This window comes from Mesoplodon mirus (genome assembly GCF_964341445.2).
Source record: "Mesoplodon mirus genome assembly, chromosome: 2".
Classification (NCBI taxonomy): domain Eukaryota; kingdom Metazoa; phylum Chordata; class Mammalia; order Artiodactyla; family Ziphiidae; genus Mesoplodon; species Mesoplodon mirus.
Genome location: NC_138977.1, coordinates 204,860,428 through 204,875,797, shown reverse-complemented (window position 1 = coordinate 204,875,797; position 15,370 = coordinate 204,860,428). Strand labels below are relative to the sequence as shown.

General features: G+C 43.1%; 1 protein-coding gene across 2 annotated transcripts in view; it reads right to left on the bottom strand.

Moving 5' to 3' along the window:
- Positions 1-15,370, bottom strand: part of PDCD11 (programmed cell death 11) — a 42,668-nt gene that overhangs the window by 27,064 nt on the left and 234 nt on the right. For both annotated transcript variants that reach the window (XM_082611365.1, XM_082611366.1), the window contains exons 2-11: positions 14,061-14,179; positions 12,536-12,667; positions 11,296-11,463; positions 9,632-9,793; positions 7,800-7,923; positions 7,119-7,300; positions 2,590-2,697; positions 1,278-1,484; positions 500-624; positions 258-318 (exon numbers count right to left, since the gene is read on the bottom strand). In XM_082611365.1, coding sequence (XP_082467491.1) covers positions 258-318; positions 500-624; positions 1,278-1,484; positions 2,590-2,697; positions 7,119-7,300; positions 7,800-7,923; positions 9,632-9,793; positions 11,296-11,463; positions 12,536-12,667; positions 14,061-14,159 — 1,368 coding nt within the window. In that variant the 5' untranslated portion in view covers positions 14,160-14,179. The remainder of the gene's footprint in view (positions 1-257; positions 319-499; positions 625-1,277; positions 1,485-2,589; positions 2,698-7,118; positions 7,301-7,799; positions 7,924-9,631; positions 9,794-11,295; positions 11,464-12,535; positions 12,668-14,060; positions 14,180-15,370) is intronic.

Genomic DNA, 15,370 nt, shown 5'->3' with positions numbered 1-15,370 from the left:
CTGGTCTAATCAACACCATCAAATCCCAGGACTGATGACCTACTTCCTCTGTGTAGTGGGGTGGTACCAGCAAGACCTTACCTTGAAATTAATTACAAGTTACCCAAGGGAAGAAAAAGAAATCCCAGTTAGCAGGCAAAGAGAAGGAATATGACTTTAAACGTGTTCACATGAGGACTAATGAGCTGACAGTTAGCCTGTGAACTAAAGACTATCTGAAGGTCGTAGAGTATCTAATTATATGCTTGAGATCTTACCTTTACCAAGGCCCCAGGTTTGATGTCATGATAACTAAGGAACTGAGCTTCAATAACGGACCTAGAACAAAAGGCAAATACAAGATTCAATAAATTAGGACAGAGGCTGCCTAAAATTCAGGGCTACCAAAATCATGTTGGCAAGAAAGGAAACCCTCACCAAGCAAGACCACGAGACACTGTGGGCGTGCGCTGCACAGGAGCACACCTCTACACCCCGCACAAGTTAGTGACAGACTTACGTCCTCAGAGAGAGCAAAGCCAGTTCATCCATTTGGCTGTAGTCGATGATTCTACACTTGTGAGTGTTCCCTGGCTTGAAGGTCTCAGGTTTGAAGACTTTCTTAGAATTGGAGAGATGGCTGAGCTACAAAGTACCAAGTGATTAAGGACCAGCCAGAAGCAACAGATCTGAGGCAATCAGACATTAAATCAGACAAGGAGTTGACTCAGTACATTTGTCACCTACCATAAAAAGAGCACTGTGATTACCTGTTAAAATAATTGCTCTAACTAAAGAACTGCTTTATACTACCACAGAATCTCTATAAAGTCAGAGAAGAGTCTAGATCATGGGTCGATAAATTACAGCTCATGATTAAGTCTCTATATTTGTAAGTAAAAGTTTGACTGGACCACAGCCGTGCCCTTTCATTTACATACTGTCCTTGCTGCTTTCAGGCTATAACAACAAAACTGAGTAGTTAGGACGGAGTCTGTATGATCCATAAGCCTAAAATATTTACTATCTGGCCCTTTAAAATAACTTTCCCAAGCCCTGGTGTAGATCCTAACTCATTCTTGTACCTAGCATCAACCAGGTATCAATTAAGGCAAGTCAATCTTAAGGCACTCTAATATAACAAACAGACCTTGTTCTAGTCCTTATGAACTGTCTGCCACGTTTGGGGAAATTCAAAAACAGGAAACTATAACCAAGGATGAAGGAAGCAGAAAAGAACTTGTGTCCCCAAAGTCCTTCTGGTGATAAGATCGTGATGAAACAAAGAGCCTCCTTACCCGGGCATAGGCCAGAGCCCCATCCGTCAGCCTGAAGGTGGCCCCGGCTTTGCCGAAAAAGCCCTGGACAGGAACATCATCCAGTACAGCTCCCAGCTGCTGGCAAGAAAGCCGGGTGAGTGGACGCCCGGGCTGCAGGAAGACAGCGCGCAGGCTCAGCCGTACAGCTCTAGTCCGAGGATGGACGCAGAGGACACAGGCCCGTACCTAGACAAGGGAAAGGGCATAATGAGCAAGACAAGGCACACCAGAGACAAGGCACCCTGGAGCAGACTTTCAGGGGTCAAGACTCTCCATGTGTTGACCAAGCTATAGATGTAAGTACTAAAATCAGCTTGTGCAATCAAACAGAATGTCCCAGAGGAACTATGTCCGACTGAATCAATGCTTACACAAGGCCAGGAAAACATATACCAGGGTCCCCTCAACACCATGAGGCTAATAATACATATGCAACAGGAGCCATGTACTGGCATCACTATATCAGAAGCTCATCTGAAACACACCAGAAACAGCCTGCTCTGATCACAAGGCCATAGCATGTAAAATGTCTCAACTCTGCAGACAAATATGGCTACAAGGAGAAAAAAATTACTAGAAAGAGGTTCACCAAAAAATTAACAATATTATTACTAGGTGGTGGGAAAACCTACTTTTACTTAAAAAAATAAAACAACAGAAAAAACCAACAGTCTCTATAGCTTCCATTAGTATGTGTTACTGTTAAAAACAAAAAATAAATCATTTTAGGATTTTTAATAAAAAACAATGATTACCACATATTGGGATTTTCTTCCCAAATATCCACGTTCATTGCAGAAAATCTTAATAGTTAGACAAGGGTAGAAAAATCACCCAGACTTAATCACTAACACCTGATTGCATAATCAGCCAGCATTTTGACCAGATGTACTTTTTAAGACTTTTTTCCTCCAAAATTGAATCTATATTATAGCACTTTGTAAACTACATTTGTGTATTTAAACATATATCTTGTTCTATGTTAAACACTCTACTAGAACACTTTAAATTATAAAAGCAAAAGATTTACTACCAAGAAAAAAAAATCAAAGAGTATGAAATAAAAACTACAAGTTGCGTTCTTCTCCACAGGCTCCTCCTCTAATCTCAATCCCCAGAAAGAACCACTGGCAGTTTCTTGTGGCCTTTCCAAGACACTTTTCATTCCCCTCATCACCCCTCTGACACCTGTACACATGCAGTCCTAGGACCTGCCTGTAGCAGCTGTGACACTGGATGGCTGGTTGAGACACAACTGAAATCCAGAAAAGATAAGTGCAACATTTCTTACTGGCTGATTTGAGAAATATGTTCTGGCTTTCTTAGGGTCCAGGTGCATAAAGTCAACCACGCCACTGAAGAACGAGAGGAATTTTAGCGTAAGGCCAAATGGAGTCACCTAGAAATAAAAAGAATCAGTTATGAAAAACATCTCTCTGAAGGAACCAGGAATGAGACTGTTCATAAAGCCACATTATCCATGATGATAACTGTGTGTCTCTCCTCCCCCAGCTAACCCTTATCATCTTTCTTCCCATAAAATGAAATGGCAGCACATCTCCTGGCACTGGCTGTTCCTTCATTCAGTAAGCTCATCGCGCCCAGGCCTGAGAGGACATCAGTCCTCCACCCTCAGGATTTCCCAATGGGATGGAAGGCACTTTACACAAGGAACCTCGGGGAACTGCCAGCCTGACAACTGGGACAAATTGTTGCTAACTTGGTGATGTGCTCAGACTAAGAAGGTAAAAACCCACATGCTTGCCAGAGGGAGATACTGACCGGAGCAATTCACCCTACAGAGCCCCACAAAGCTAAGAAAGTAGAGGTGACAAGCCTCTCAAAAGAGAGCAGGGAGGCAGGTGACTGAAATAAGGGAAACTAAGTCAGATCCCCAGGTCCTCTCCTCAAAACTATAGGATCCACCCTTCTCTCATCTCCACAGAAAATGGGAGAGTTATTCTCTGGGAAACTGTACCAGACTCAAAACACAGGAACAGTGCAAACCATGAAAATGTGAATTAAGAAAAATTCTGAATATCATATATAGATATGGAGACCGCCAGGCCCTCTCTGCCATCTAGCTCTTTGGCAGCCAGGCTTATATGCTCCTGATTCGGGTGTCAGTAGATCCTTTCCAGAGAAATCTAACATGCCAGAGAAGACTTCTAACAGTGACATCTGGAGGTTGCCACTAGTTCCTGACCCTGACAGGGAAGTCAGCCAGTCAGCAAGTCGCACCCAGGCACACAGACTTCCCAGCAGTTTTTTAGCGCCTCTCTCATAACATGGCAGTAAAAACAAAAACTCAATAGAGAATGTGAAGTTTAAGTTGAGAGACTTTCCCAGAGGTAGGATATAGACAAATACATGCATGTACCAAACCAAAGAAGAGAGGAAAAAATAAGAAAATTAGAACTGATCCATTAAGTCCAACATCATACTAACAGGAGTTCTAGAAAAATAAAAGAAAATTATATTAAAAATTTTAGGGCTTCCCTGGTGGCACAGTGGTTAAGAATCTGCCTGCCAATGCAGGGGACATGGGTTCGAGCCCTGGTCTGGGAAGATCCCACATGCTACGGAGCAACAAGGCCCATGAGCCACAACTACTGAGCCTGCGCATCTGGAGCCTGTGCTCCGCAACGGGAGAGGCCACAACAATGAGAGGCCCATGCACCGCGATGAAGAGGGGCCCCTGCTCACTGCAATTGGAGAAAGCCCTCGCACAGAAATGAAGACCCAACACAGCCAAATGAATGGATAAATAAATAAATAAATTATTTTATTTTATTTATTTTTTTTTTTGCGGTACGCGGGCCTCTCACTGTTGTGGCCTCTCCCATTGCGGAGCAACAGGCTCCGGACGCGCAGGCTCAGCATCCATGGCTCACGGGCCCAGCCGCTCCACGGCATGTGGGATCTTCCCAGACCGGGTCACGAACCCGTGTCCCCTGCATCGGCAGGTGGACTCTCAACCACTGCACCACCAGGGAAGCCCAATAAATTTATTTAAAAAAAAATTTTTTTTAAGATCTGATAAGGGGCTAGTATCCAGAAGATACAAAGAACCCTTACACCATTCACACTAAAAAGATAATCTAACTTGTAAATGGATAAAGACTTCTGATTCAATATTTCTCCAAGGAAGATTTATAAATGGCTAATAAGCACATGAAAAGATGCTCAACATCACTAATCATTAGAGAAATGCAAATCAAAATCACAAAATACCACTTCACACCCACACCCACTAGAGTGGCTATAATAAAAAGAATAATAATAAGTGTTTGTGAGAATGTGGCGAAATTGGAACCCTTATATTGCTGGTGGGGATGTAAAATGTTGCAGCCACTTTGGCTGTTCCTCAGAAAGTTAAAACACAGAGTTACCATATGACCCAGCAAGTCCACTCCTAGATATACACTCAAGAGAAATGAAAACATATGTCCCTACAAAAACTTATATACAAATTTCATAGCAGCATTACCCATAACAAGACAAAAGTGGAAACAACCCAAATGTCTACCAACTCTATATGATGGAGTATTATTCAGCCATAAAAAGGAATGAATCACTGATAAATGCTACAATATGGATGAATTTTGAAAACATGCTAAGTACAAGAAACCAGACATAAAAGGCTACATACTGTATGGTTCAATCTATATGAAATATCCACAACAGGCAAAGCTAGAGAAAAAAAGTAGATTCGTGGTTGCCAGGGGCTTGAGGGAGGGAATCAATGGAGAGTGACAACCAATGGGTACGGGGTTTCTTACTGGGGTGATGAAAATGTTCTGGAATTAAATAGTGATGACAGCTGTACACCCTTGTGAATACACTGAAACACCACTAAGCTGTACACTTTAAAAGGGTGAATCTTACTATATGTGAATTATATCTCAACTTAAAAATTGGAAAAAGAAAAAACCCCACAGTGATACAGAAAACTTTCCCAGAACTTAAGGATCTACATTTCTGGATTACAGGAGGTCAGCACAAATAAATGGAAAGAGAGTCATATAAAAGCACATCATTGTGAAATTTTAAAATGAAAGGGATAAAGACAAGATCCTTGAACATACAAAGAAAAGGAAATCAAGATAACATCAGGCTTTTCAACAGCAGTAGAGGCCAGGTGACAATGGGAAAAAGATCTTCAAAATTCTGAGGTATTTTTTACCTAGAATTCTAACCCCAGATTAACTACCAATCTCACGTTAGAGCAGAATAAAGGTATTTTCAGATATACTAGGTGTGCAGAAAACAGTTAACATAGGAGGCCTGAGACTGCGATCCTTGGAAAAGCATGCTTGCGGTGTTGGCCCTGGCCTGGTGTCTGGGAACTTAGACTTCAAGAGGGTTCCCACCACTCTCAGAACTGAGTGGCTCACTGTACCTAAACTATTTGTGCAAACAATATGGTTTATGCTAAACACTCGAATTCCTTAGGAGAGTCAGGAATTTTGGTACATGCCAGGTAGCGGGTGCCTATGTGACCAGCTGCAAATAAAAACCCTCAATGAGCTTTGCTGGTAGACAACATTCACCCATGTTGTCATAACCTGCTGCTGGAGGAATTAAATACACCCTGTGTGACTCCACTGGAAGAGGATTCTTGGAGGCTTGTGCCTGGTTTCTTTCAGACTTCATTCCATGGGCCTTTTCCCTTTGCTGATTTTGCTTTGCCTCCTTTCACTGCAATAAATCACAGCCGTGAGGACCACTATATGCTGATGGTGTGAGTCCTCCTAGTGAATCATCGAACCTGGGAGCGGTCTTGGGAATTTTAAGACACATGAGGTGAAGAAATTAACCTCCCGTGTACTTTTCTGAGGGTGCTTCTGGCGAATGTGACACATTAAAATGAGTGAGTAAACCAAAAAAGAGGAATACATGGAATCAAAGAAGATTCTATCCAATACAGAAGAGTGGGGAAGGATCCGGGATGACAGGGAAGGGAGCCCTACAGAGCAACCAGTCCAGACTGGAGCCGGATGACAGTACAAGGGGCTCCGGGTAAGGGGAAAAAGTAGCAAAGATTATTTAAAGGGTTTGAAAACACAGAAAATAGTGAGAGAAAAATAACTACAAGATGTATGAAGAAATAGTAAAAGGTAGGAAGAGAATTCAGCAAATGACAAAAACAAAGCTGATTAGCAACTCCAGGAAAAAAAGCTGTTCAAGAAACAAATTATATTATCTAGCCCAGCAAATAAATGATATCTATGTAGTCATATAATTTAAACACTGAATAATGATTTAGCCAAAATTTTAATATTCCTTTGTTGAAAGGTTGGGAGAAGGTAAGGATAAGAGAGCCAAAACTTCATCTACCTTGATAAGAAGTTAAAACTCAATGCCTCAAAGTGATAGGATGCAGCAGAAGCTTATTATTATACTTCGAAACACAGAGGTAAATTTCAAAAGATAAGCTAAGAGTTAAAGATGGGGGTTAGATGGGATGAGCGTTCTTCATCATAAGCCTTTTAATACTATTTGATCTTTTAGATCAGCACTGTCCAAAAGAAATATAAGCCACATATGTAATTTTAAGTTTCCTAGCAGTCACACTGTAAAAATTACAAAGAAACAGCTGAAATTTATTTTAATAGTTTATTTAACCCAGTATAGGCAAAATATTATCATTTCAACACGTGGTACTGGCTACATTTCCAGTGCTTAATGGTCACATGGGACCAGGGGCTACCCTACTGGACAGCACTCTTTTAGACTGTGTGCACGTACTATTTTAATAAAAATTTTAATAAAAATTATTTTTATTTTAGAAAATAGTAGTAACAATGAACGGCTTACCTTCTGTACCTGGGCTTTGACTACCAGTCCTGGTAACAAGCTGTTGAGGGTCCAGTTTTGCTCCTCAGTAGCAATGGCAGCAGAAACTTCTGAGTAACCAACAGACAGACTAACAACTCCTCCGTTGCCTTTCACCTCTTCAATAAGGCAGTTCAGGTACTGACCTACCTTCAATTTAGCACCTGCAAGTCCAGCCCCCAAAATGAAAAATAGCTATTATGAGAAGGACTTTGAACTTGGGCTCGAGTGATACCTGAGAGATCCATGGCCTACTTGCCCAGTTACCATGCAATACTCCCCATACTCCCAATTTCTCAGGGACCAACTACAAGAAGGGCGTGAAATGACCCTGAATGATCTGGAATCAACTACCACACAAAAATACGAAAACCTCAACAAGGCGGGAGAGTACTGGTTCAGAGGCTCCGGGGGCCCAATTTCAGCGGAATCTTCTAAGTGAGAAAAAGTGAAACTGGTCCATCAGATCTTAATGAGACTGCCACTCCCTGACCCTTCACACATCTCCCTTTTTGTATCACCTAAGATTAACAGTTGATTTTAGCAAAGCCAAACATGCTTCAGGGTCAGCATTCTGCATTTTACTCACCAAAGTGGCATTTAAATATAACCCCCCCATATACCACCTCACTACCATGGACTGGTCACTCTTCTTCCTCTTACCTTTGTTCTTCTGTTGGATGTACTCCTGGGCTTTCTGCAGTGGCAGAAAAGCTCTGGCCCCACTAACACCAATGTCCACTAGATAGCCATGGTCTTCCAGGCTGGACACAGTGCCCGTGAGCAGCTGGAGGAAGGCAAAGCATTCCCAAAAGTTCAAAAGTCAAAGGTCATGGGACACATAACAAACATCCACTACCAAACATGACTGTTCCCACCATGCCATAATCCCACACATCCTCTCACTTTTAACTTTAAACCTCAATCCCTACAACACAGGGAATATAGCCAATATTTTATTATAACTATAAATGGAGTATAACCGTTAAAAATTGTGAATCACTGTAACGTACACCTGTAACTTGTATAATATTGTACATTAATTATACTTAAAAAAAATTTTTTTTTAAAGAGAAGAAAAGAAACCTCAGTCCCACTACAGGATAGAAGAGGGAAAGACATCAACTTTAATTCTCCCAGGGTTTGAAGGATCTTATGGTTTCCAGACAGAGAGGAGTTGAATAATGGAATGACAGAGAGGGGATTCTCCCCTGGAGGATTTTCAAAAGATAGGAAAGACTTTCATGTTATGCAAAGAGATAAACCAGATGGCCTTGCAGTGCCAGCAGTCTCAGCACCGTGACTAATGAGACTCCAGAACTACCCTTCTAGCTGTCATCAAGTCTTTTCTAAGCACCTCCAAGATGTCTCCCCCCACAATCCTGCCAATCTCCTTTACCTTTCACGGGAAGCACTGTGGCATTCAAATCCGGCTCTGACACTTACTAGCTGTTTGGTGTTTGGCCACTTAAGTCACTTAAACCTTGTTCAGTCTGTTTTCTCAAATGTACAAGGGGGATACCTACCAGCCTCACAGGGTTGCTATGAAAATTTCTTCAGAGAAAGTGTCTAAAACAGCACCTGTCAAACAGCGGCCTCTCTTGGGCTTCCCTGGTGGCGCAGTGGTTGACAGTCCGCCTGCCGATGCAGGGGACGCGGGTTCGTGCCCCGGTCCGGGAAGAGCCCACATGCCGTGGAGCGGCTGGGCCCGTGAGCCATGGCCGCTGAGCCTGTGCTCCGCAACGGGAGAGGCCACAACAGTGAGAGGCCCGCGTACCGCAAAAAAAACCAAAACCAAAACCAAAAAAAACAGCGGCCTCTCAATACCTGTCAATTTCCTACAACTTGGCTTACTGTTATTCCCCACTCTACCCAACGTTCAGGGCCTGGTCCAAACTCCACCGCTTCTAATCAAACGTTCCAAGATCATACTGATCTCCTTCCTCTTAAGTGAGCATAGTTTATATGAGTGTGTTTTGTACCTACTTGACTTGGAGGCACTGAGTGGGGATACATTTCTGCTGAACCTGCATGGGACTAGGAGACTCAGTAGTGGATCATCCATTAGTACGGCTGACAGGCTAATTGCCCTGTCTACCCTGTCTCTCACTCTCAGAGAGCAGCCCTCAAGCTCTCCCCACAAATGCCAGTGGCCTCTGAAAAAGACTTAATCTGTGAAGAAGTCTCGGTAAAGAAGGCACTTCAAGGAACTCCTTCTTACCCTTGCTAAGATTCCTTGGAAGCATTTTTTTTCCCCTACCAGCAAATCTTGGACTTGCTTTCCCTTTCTCCCCTCCAGGGTAATGTGATTAGGTTCAAGTCTTCAATTTCCATTAAGTACCCAAAGTACCCTGGCGACCTTCCCCCCAGGAAAACACGCACCGCCATGTGTAACAGTTAAGCTGAAAGTGAAAGGTAGTCTAGACACACCCCAGGAGGCAGGACAGGGAGAAGGCATAGTTGCCTGCTTCTCTGCCCTGGCCCCAGAGACGTACCATGCCGGGTTTCAGGGCCTCAGCACTCAGCACTTTGTTGACATTTCTGGGGTTCAGAGACAGCTTGACATTCTTTTTGCCCCTCTTTGTCATGTCCAGACTGCTCACCACACATCTCACCAGCATCCCAGGTGAGAAGAGCTCAGGCAGGCTGACCAGGTCCTGCAGAATATAAATGAGAAAAACCTGATACGTACCCTTCCCCTGCACTGAGAATTCATTGCCTGGTCCTGGCTCAGCGGTTTCTCATCCTCAGATCCCAAAGAGCCCAAAAGGCAGATGAAGAGAGTAACTGCTCACCTACAAAGGAAGCGGCCTGTGGCCATGTCACAGTCTTGGATTACAGCTTAAGGTCTCCAAACATCTCCACGCAATGGGCAGATGTAAAATGACGTGTTAAAAGAATCGTCTACAATTACGGTCTCTACTTCCTCACCTTCTCCTCACTCTTCAGCTCACTGCAATCTGAGTTCCACCCCAATCACTCCATACTTGATCTCCCAACAAAATCTCCAATGACTTCCATGTCGCTAAACCCAACAGTCCACTTTACAGTCCTTCTCTCACGTGACCTTTACAAAGCATTTAACTCTGGTGCTGCTTCCTTAAGCATTTCCTCCCGGCTTCCAACCCTTCGTTCACCTTTCTTCCTTCTGTGTCTCTGGTCCCACCTTCTTCTGACAGCAACTCTCCTTTTATTCAGCAACTAAAATATAGTATTTGCCCCAGGCTCGGTCTTTCAGTCTCTTCTCCCTCTATGTGCTCCCTCTAAGCAACTTCTTCCCCCTCCACAGCTTCAATTACCACCTATACAAAGAAGTCTCACCCATTCATGTTTCTAATCCAAACGTCCCTGAGCTCCAGCATCACCTATCTACTGGTTGTCTCAACTGTACCTCAAACTCAACATAACAGAAAATCATATCACAATCATCTCTCCTAATCCAGGTCCCCTTTCAGGGTTTCCTGTCTCAGGATGGCATGGCCAACTGTCAAGCCGTGCTCAGCAGAAACCTAGGACTCACCTCTGACACGTCTCTCGGCCTTGCCACCCATATGGAATTCGTCACTAAGCACTGACTTTACCTCCTCAGCCCTCAGTAAATCCATCAATCTCAGAGCCTAGACTACGACAACAGCCTCCTAACTGGTCTCTAAGCAGCTACACATGCCTCTTCAATTCATTCTCTGTGCTGTCTACATGGCACCCACCCCAGTGAGAACATTTCAAGGGCTTCCCACTGATTCTAGAAAAACAACCCTAAACGTGGTCTGGCCTCCACCCAGCCCTCCAGCCCCATCCCACTCCACTCTCCCCGGCTCTCTCTGCTCTAGCCACACTGGCCTTCTGCTGCATGTCGGGCTCCTTCTGCCTGAACCCCCTTCCTTCCTTCCTTCTCTAGCATACCCTCATCCTTCCTACCTCAGCTCAGGCATCCCTTCCTCAGGCAAGTCTTCCAGGTTCCCTGGGCTAAGTCAAAATCCCCTTATTTAAAAAAAAAAAAAAAAAAGAAGAAGAAGAAGAAAAGAAAAAAAATTTTCCCTATTATAAACTCTCTTGGTACCTTGTACCCTTCCTTCTTAACACTTAGCAAAGTTGTCATTTTACATTTGTTGGTGTACTACTTATTTCCAGTTACAGATTTCATGCGGGTTTCCCTTACCTGCAGGGGTTCTTCTTGTGCCACCTGCTCATTCAGCTTTGCAGTGTAGGCATCACAGATTTCAGTCACTTGCACACACCCCTGGAGGCCGTTGGGGAGACTAATCACCAGTTCCAGTTCATTTACCTCTTTCACGCAACCCAAAATCCGCATCCCCTCACACAGGGACTAGAAGAGAAGAGTGAAATGTATACAACAGGGAAGAGAACAATGATTGGGGAGGTTGGGGCGGGTTCTGGCTTCTAGTCCCAACTCTGACATATAAAAGCTACGAGACACATATGTGTACATGTCAGTACACTCATCATACATCTGAGCACGACGAAAGATCGAAATTATACAACAGTGTTTCCAGCAGGGTGCTGGAGGGCACTCTTGCCTTTTCCTTTATTCCAAGCAGCCCAAACTCAAAGGCCTAGCAGGCAACACAATGCAGGACAGAAGTCAGTGGAGACAACGGCAATCTGGAGGGTGCATGGCAGGTCTAAAGGGCGCAACCACTATGCAGCTCTGTGTGTCTACAAACATGAGGGAGTGCGAGCTTGTATTGTCAGCACTTTCAAATTTTTACAAAAAAAGCCGGAAATCACATTTTTATGGAAAATTTTTTAGTTTCCTAATGTTGGCATGAAGTTAAACAATTATTTTTTTAAGTAGCACACAGGACAAAGAAAATACTTCTGCAGGCTGAATCTATATCTTTCCCTTCACTATCATTTGACTTTTTTTTTCTTTTTTTACAACTAATGTGTATCAGAGTTATCTAAAAATTTAAGGAACATAATAAGACTGCTTCACTTCTCTGAGATAATTTCCACATCTATGAAATGAAAGGGAAGAATTAGAGTGATTGCTAAAGTTATTGCCAGTTCTAACCTACAACTCTACTAAAACACAAGTTCCATGAGGGCATCGGCGGGATGAGGGACTCAGCAGCTAAAAAGAAAAACTAAAAAAACAACACATGATCACAGGCACTGGTTAATAATTGAAGGAAATAATGCTCAATTCTGAACAAAACTGGAAGAAGTTCTAGAGACATAAGCTACACACACATATTTATATGAAAAGAATGAAGGAAAAAAGGAAAGAGGAAAGGAAGAAGACATACACAGACTTAAGCAACTCAGAGAGTATGTTTAAAACAAAACCAGTTATAAAGCAGAAACTAACACACCACTGTAAAGCAATTATACTCCAAAAAAGATGTTAAAAATAAGAAAAAAAAACTTTGACAAACCTCCACACTAAGGATTTCAAACTTCTCTCTTACAAACTTGCTGCTTTCTCTCTTTTCAACTTTCAACTTTTTTGTTTTTGCTGGCTCTTTCTGGATCTTTTTCCTTTTGGTGGATTCCTCTTCAGTAGAAATCTAAAGGGGGCAAAAGATCCAAAAGAATAAAAACCAGTAATCCTAGCCTTTCCCTCCAACTTTAGGTCATCTGTCACCTTGCTTTGTTTCCCTTCTACTCCACCCCACTCCCAATTGTTCCTTTCATTCCTGCCTCAACGCCAATCTCCTGTTCTGACACCAATTCTCCCTTTGACCAAAATCCGAGCTCTGTTTTCAAAGCCCCTTCTCTCCTGTGTTCTTCTTCCCTTGACTGGGATGAGCACTGGGGTTCCCCGCTGGGAGAAGCAATTTGGAACAGTGCAAGAAAATAAAAGGTGGAGTTACGAAGACCCGAGTTAAATTCCTATCCCCACCATTACAAGCTGTGTGATTTCAGCTAAATTATATAACCTCTCTGGGCCTCAGTTCCTCACCATGGAATGATGATCTCTACTACACAGTACAGCTGGAAAGATTACATAAAATAGACATGAGACCATACAATCAAATGTTAGTTACCGTCCCTCTAGCATTTGAAGCACAACCTACTCTAGGTGAAGATTTCAAATTCTACTGCAAATTATGATCACTTTATACAGCAAGAACCTCATTCAAAAATGCAGTGATCAGGGCTTCCCTGGTGGTGCAGTCGTTGAGAGTCCGCCTGCCGATGCAGGGGACATGGGTTCATGCCCCGGTCTGGGAAGATCCCACGTGCCGTGGAGTGGCTAGGCCCGTGAGCCATGGCCGCTGAGCCTGTGCGTCCGGAGCCTGTGCTCCGCAACGAGAGAGGCCACAACAGTGAGAGGCCCGCGTACCGCCAAAAAAAAAAAAAAAATGCAGTGATCAAACTGTTTTCTCTCCATCCTTAATCAACATGGTAAGTTTCTAAGAATAAGAAACAGGGAATTCCCCAGCGGTCCAGTGGTTAGGACTCCGTGCTTTCACTGCCAAGGACGCGGGTTGGATCCCTGGTCAGGGAATTAAGATCCCACAAGCCGGGCGACGTGGCCAAAGAAAGAAAGAAAGGAACAATGGCACTGCAAACTCAAATACTAAATGCCATACTGCAAAAGATATAGCCTTGTGGTGGCAAGGACTCTCTAACAAGTTTAATTTATAAAAGTAGACTTCAACAAGAATCCAATCTGGAAAACCACACATTCTCAAACGAGGCTCATTCTCCATAAGGACACTAGAGAGAAAGTGTTCAGTGAGTCTTATCAAAAAAGCACACCATACGGGTTCGTGCCCCGGTCTGGGAGGATCCCATATGCCGCGGAGCGGCTGGGCCCGTGAGCCATGGCCGCTGGGCCTGCGCATCCGGGGCCTGTGCTCCGCAACGGGAGAGGCCACAACAGTGAGAGGCCCGCATACCGCAAAAAGGAAAAAAAAAAAAAAAAAAAAAAAAAAAAAAAAGCACACCACTTACATTAAATAAGTTATCTTGTTCAAATGACTGCTGGAAAGCTTTCTCTTTCTCTGATTTGTGGGTCTTTCTTGTACCCCCTCGGGGGAAGCTTTCTTCCATGGTTGCCGTGTTTGGGTGTCCTAAAAACAATGCAAAGAATAGGTGAGTTGTATCCTTAGTGTCAAGGTTGTGATCAATGGGCAAGAGATAGAGCCTTCTAGCACGAATGTGCTGGACAGCATTCAGGACTAAGAAATGGATGGTTTGATGCCAGGCAACAGATAACCCATAATTCATCTTTCCAAAGGTCTTTGCTTCAAAACCACAAGTCCACACATTTTTCTCCAGTAAAAGAAGTTAGTTTCAATGTAGTAAATATCATTAAGCAGCTTCAGTTAAGTCACAGATACACAGATGAATACATAACCCCCTACCTTCAAAGAATACACACACTTTTAAGAAGATAAAACAATTACGCAAACTATCTAAAATACAAATCAGATTATAAACTATCAACAAGGAGGTAGGAAATAATGAGGCTTCAGCAAAGGAGGAAAGCTTCCTAAAAAAGATGCGTTTGAGCTGAATGTTAAAAGATGAATAAAATTTTGACAGGTGGAAAGGGAAAAACAGAAGGAATACGAGAAAAAGCATGGAAATAGGAAAAAAAACACAATTATTTCGATAAGCACCAGCAATGTCTGTCAAGCTGCTCAAAAGCTTGATCTTGCCTTTCTTTGAAGAACTGTTCAACTAGATTACAAGGCGAATAAAGCATAATAATTGGAGTTAAATTTTAAAAGACACGTTGGGCTTTTTGTGTCAGATCTTTCATCAGGTGTGAATAGATTAACGTTCACTTTGGCAAGTCAGAGCCTTAAGAAGAGGGAAAGACAGAAAGTAACAAAAAATATATATACTTCAGGCTATAGATTGGACAGGGAAATAGGACAGAAGGAAGGTACACCGGGTACAAGGATTCAACTGCGGTACAACAGAGAAATCATAAGAACCAGAACTACTGAATAGCTAAAAGTGAGAATAGAAGATAGGGGTTGGTTCTGAGAGACACTTGGGAATAGGAATCTAAAAAGGCTTGAGACTGTGAAAGAGGTGAAGACCTAGAGGGAGCCTAGGAGTTGGAATCAGGAATGGATGTGTTTGGTAGAAATAGAACAAGCAATGCCGTCCAGTTTATTAGGAATTTGACCCTTAATCTCATTTCAGACAAGGCGAAACTGAAGCTTCAAAGAGTAAACTGATCCCGCGACAAAGAAGGGCCTTGAGCTACTTCCTGGGGACATATTCTGACGTTACAGGGACCACTCCAG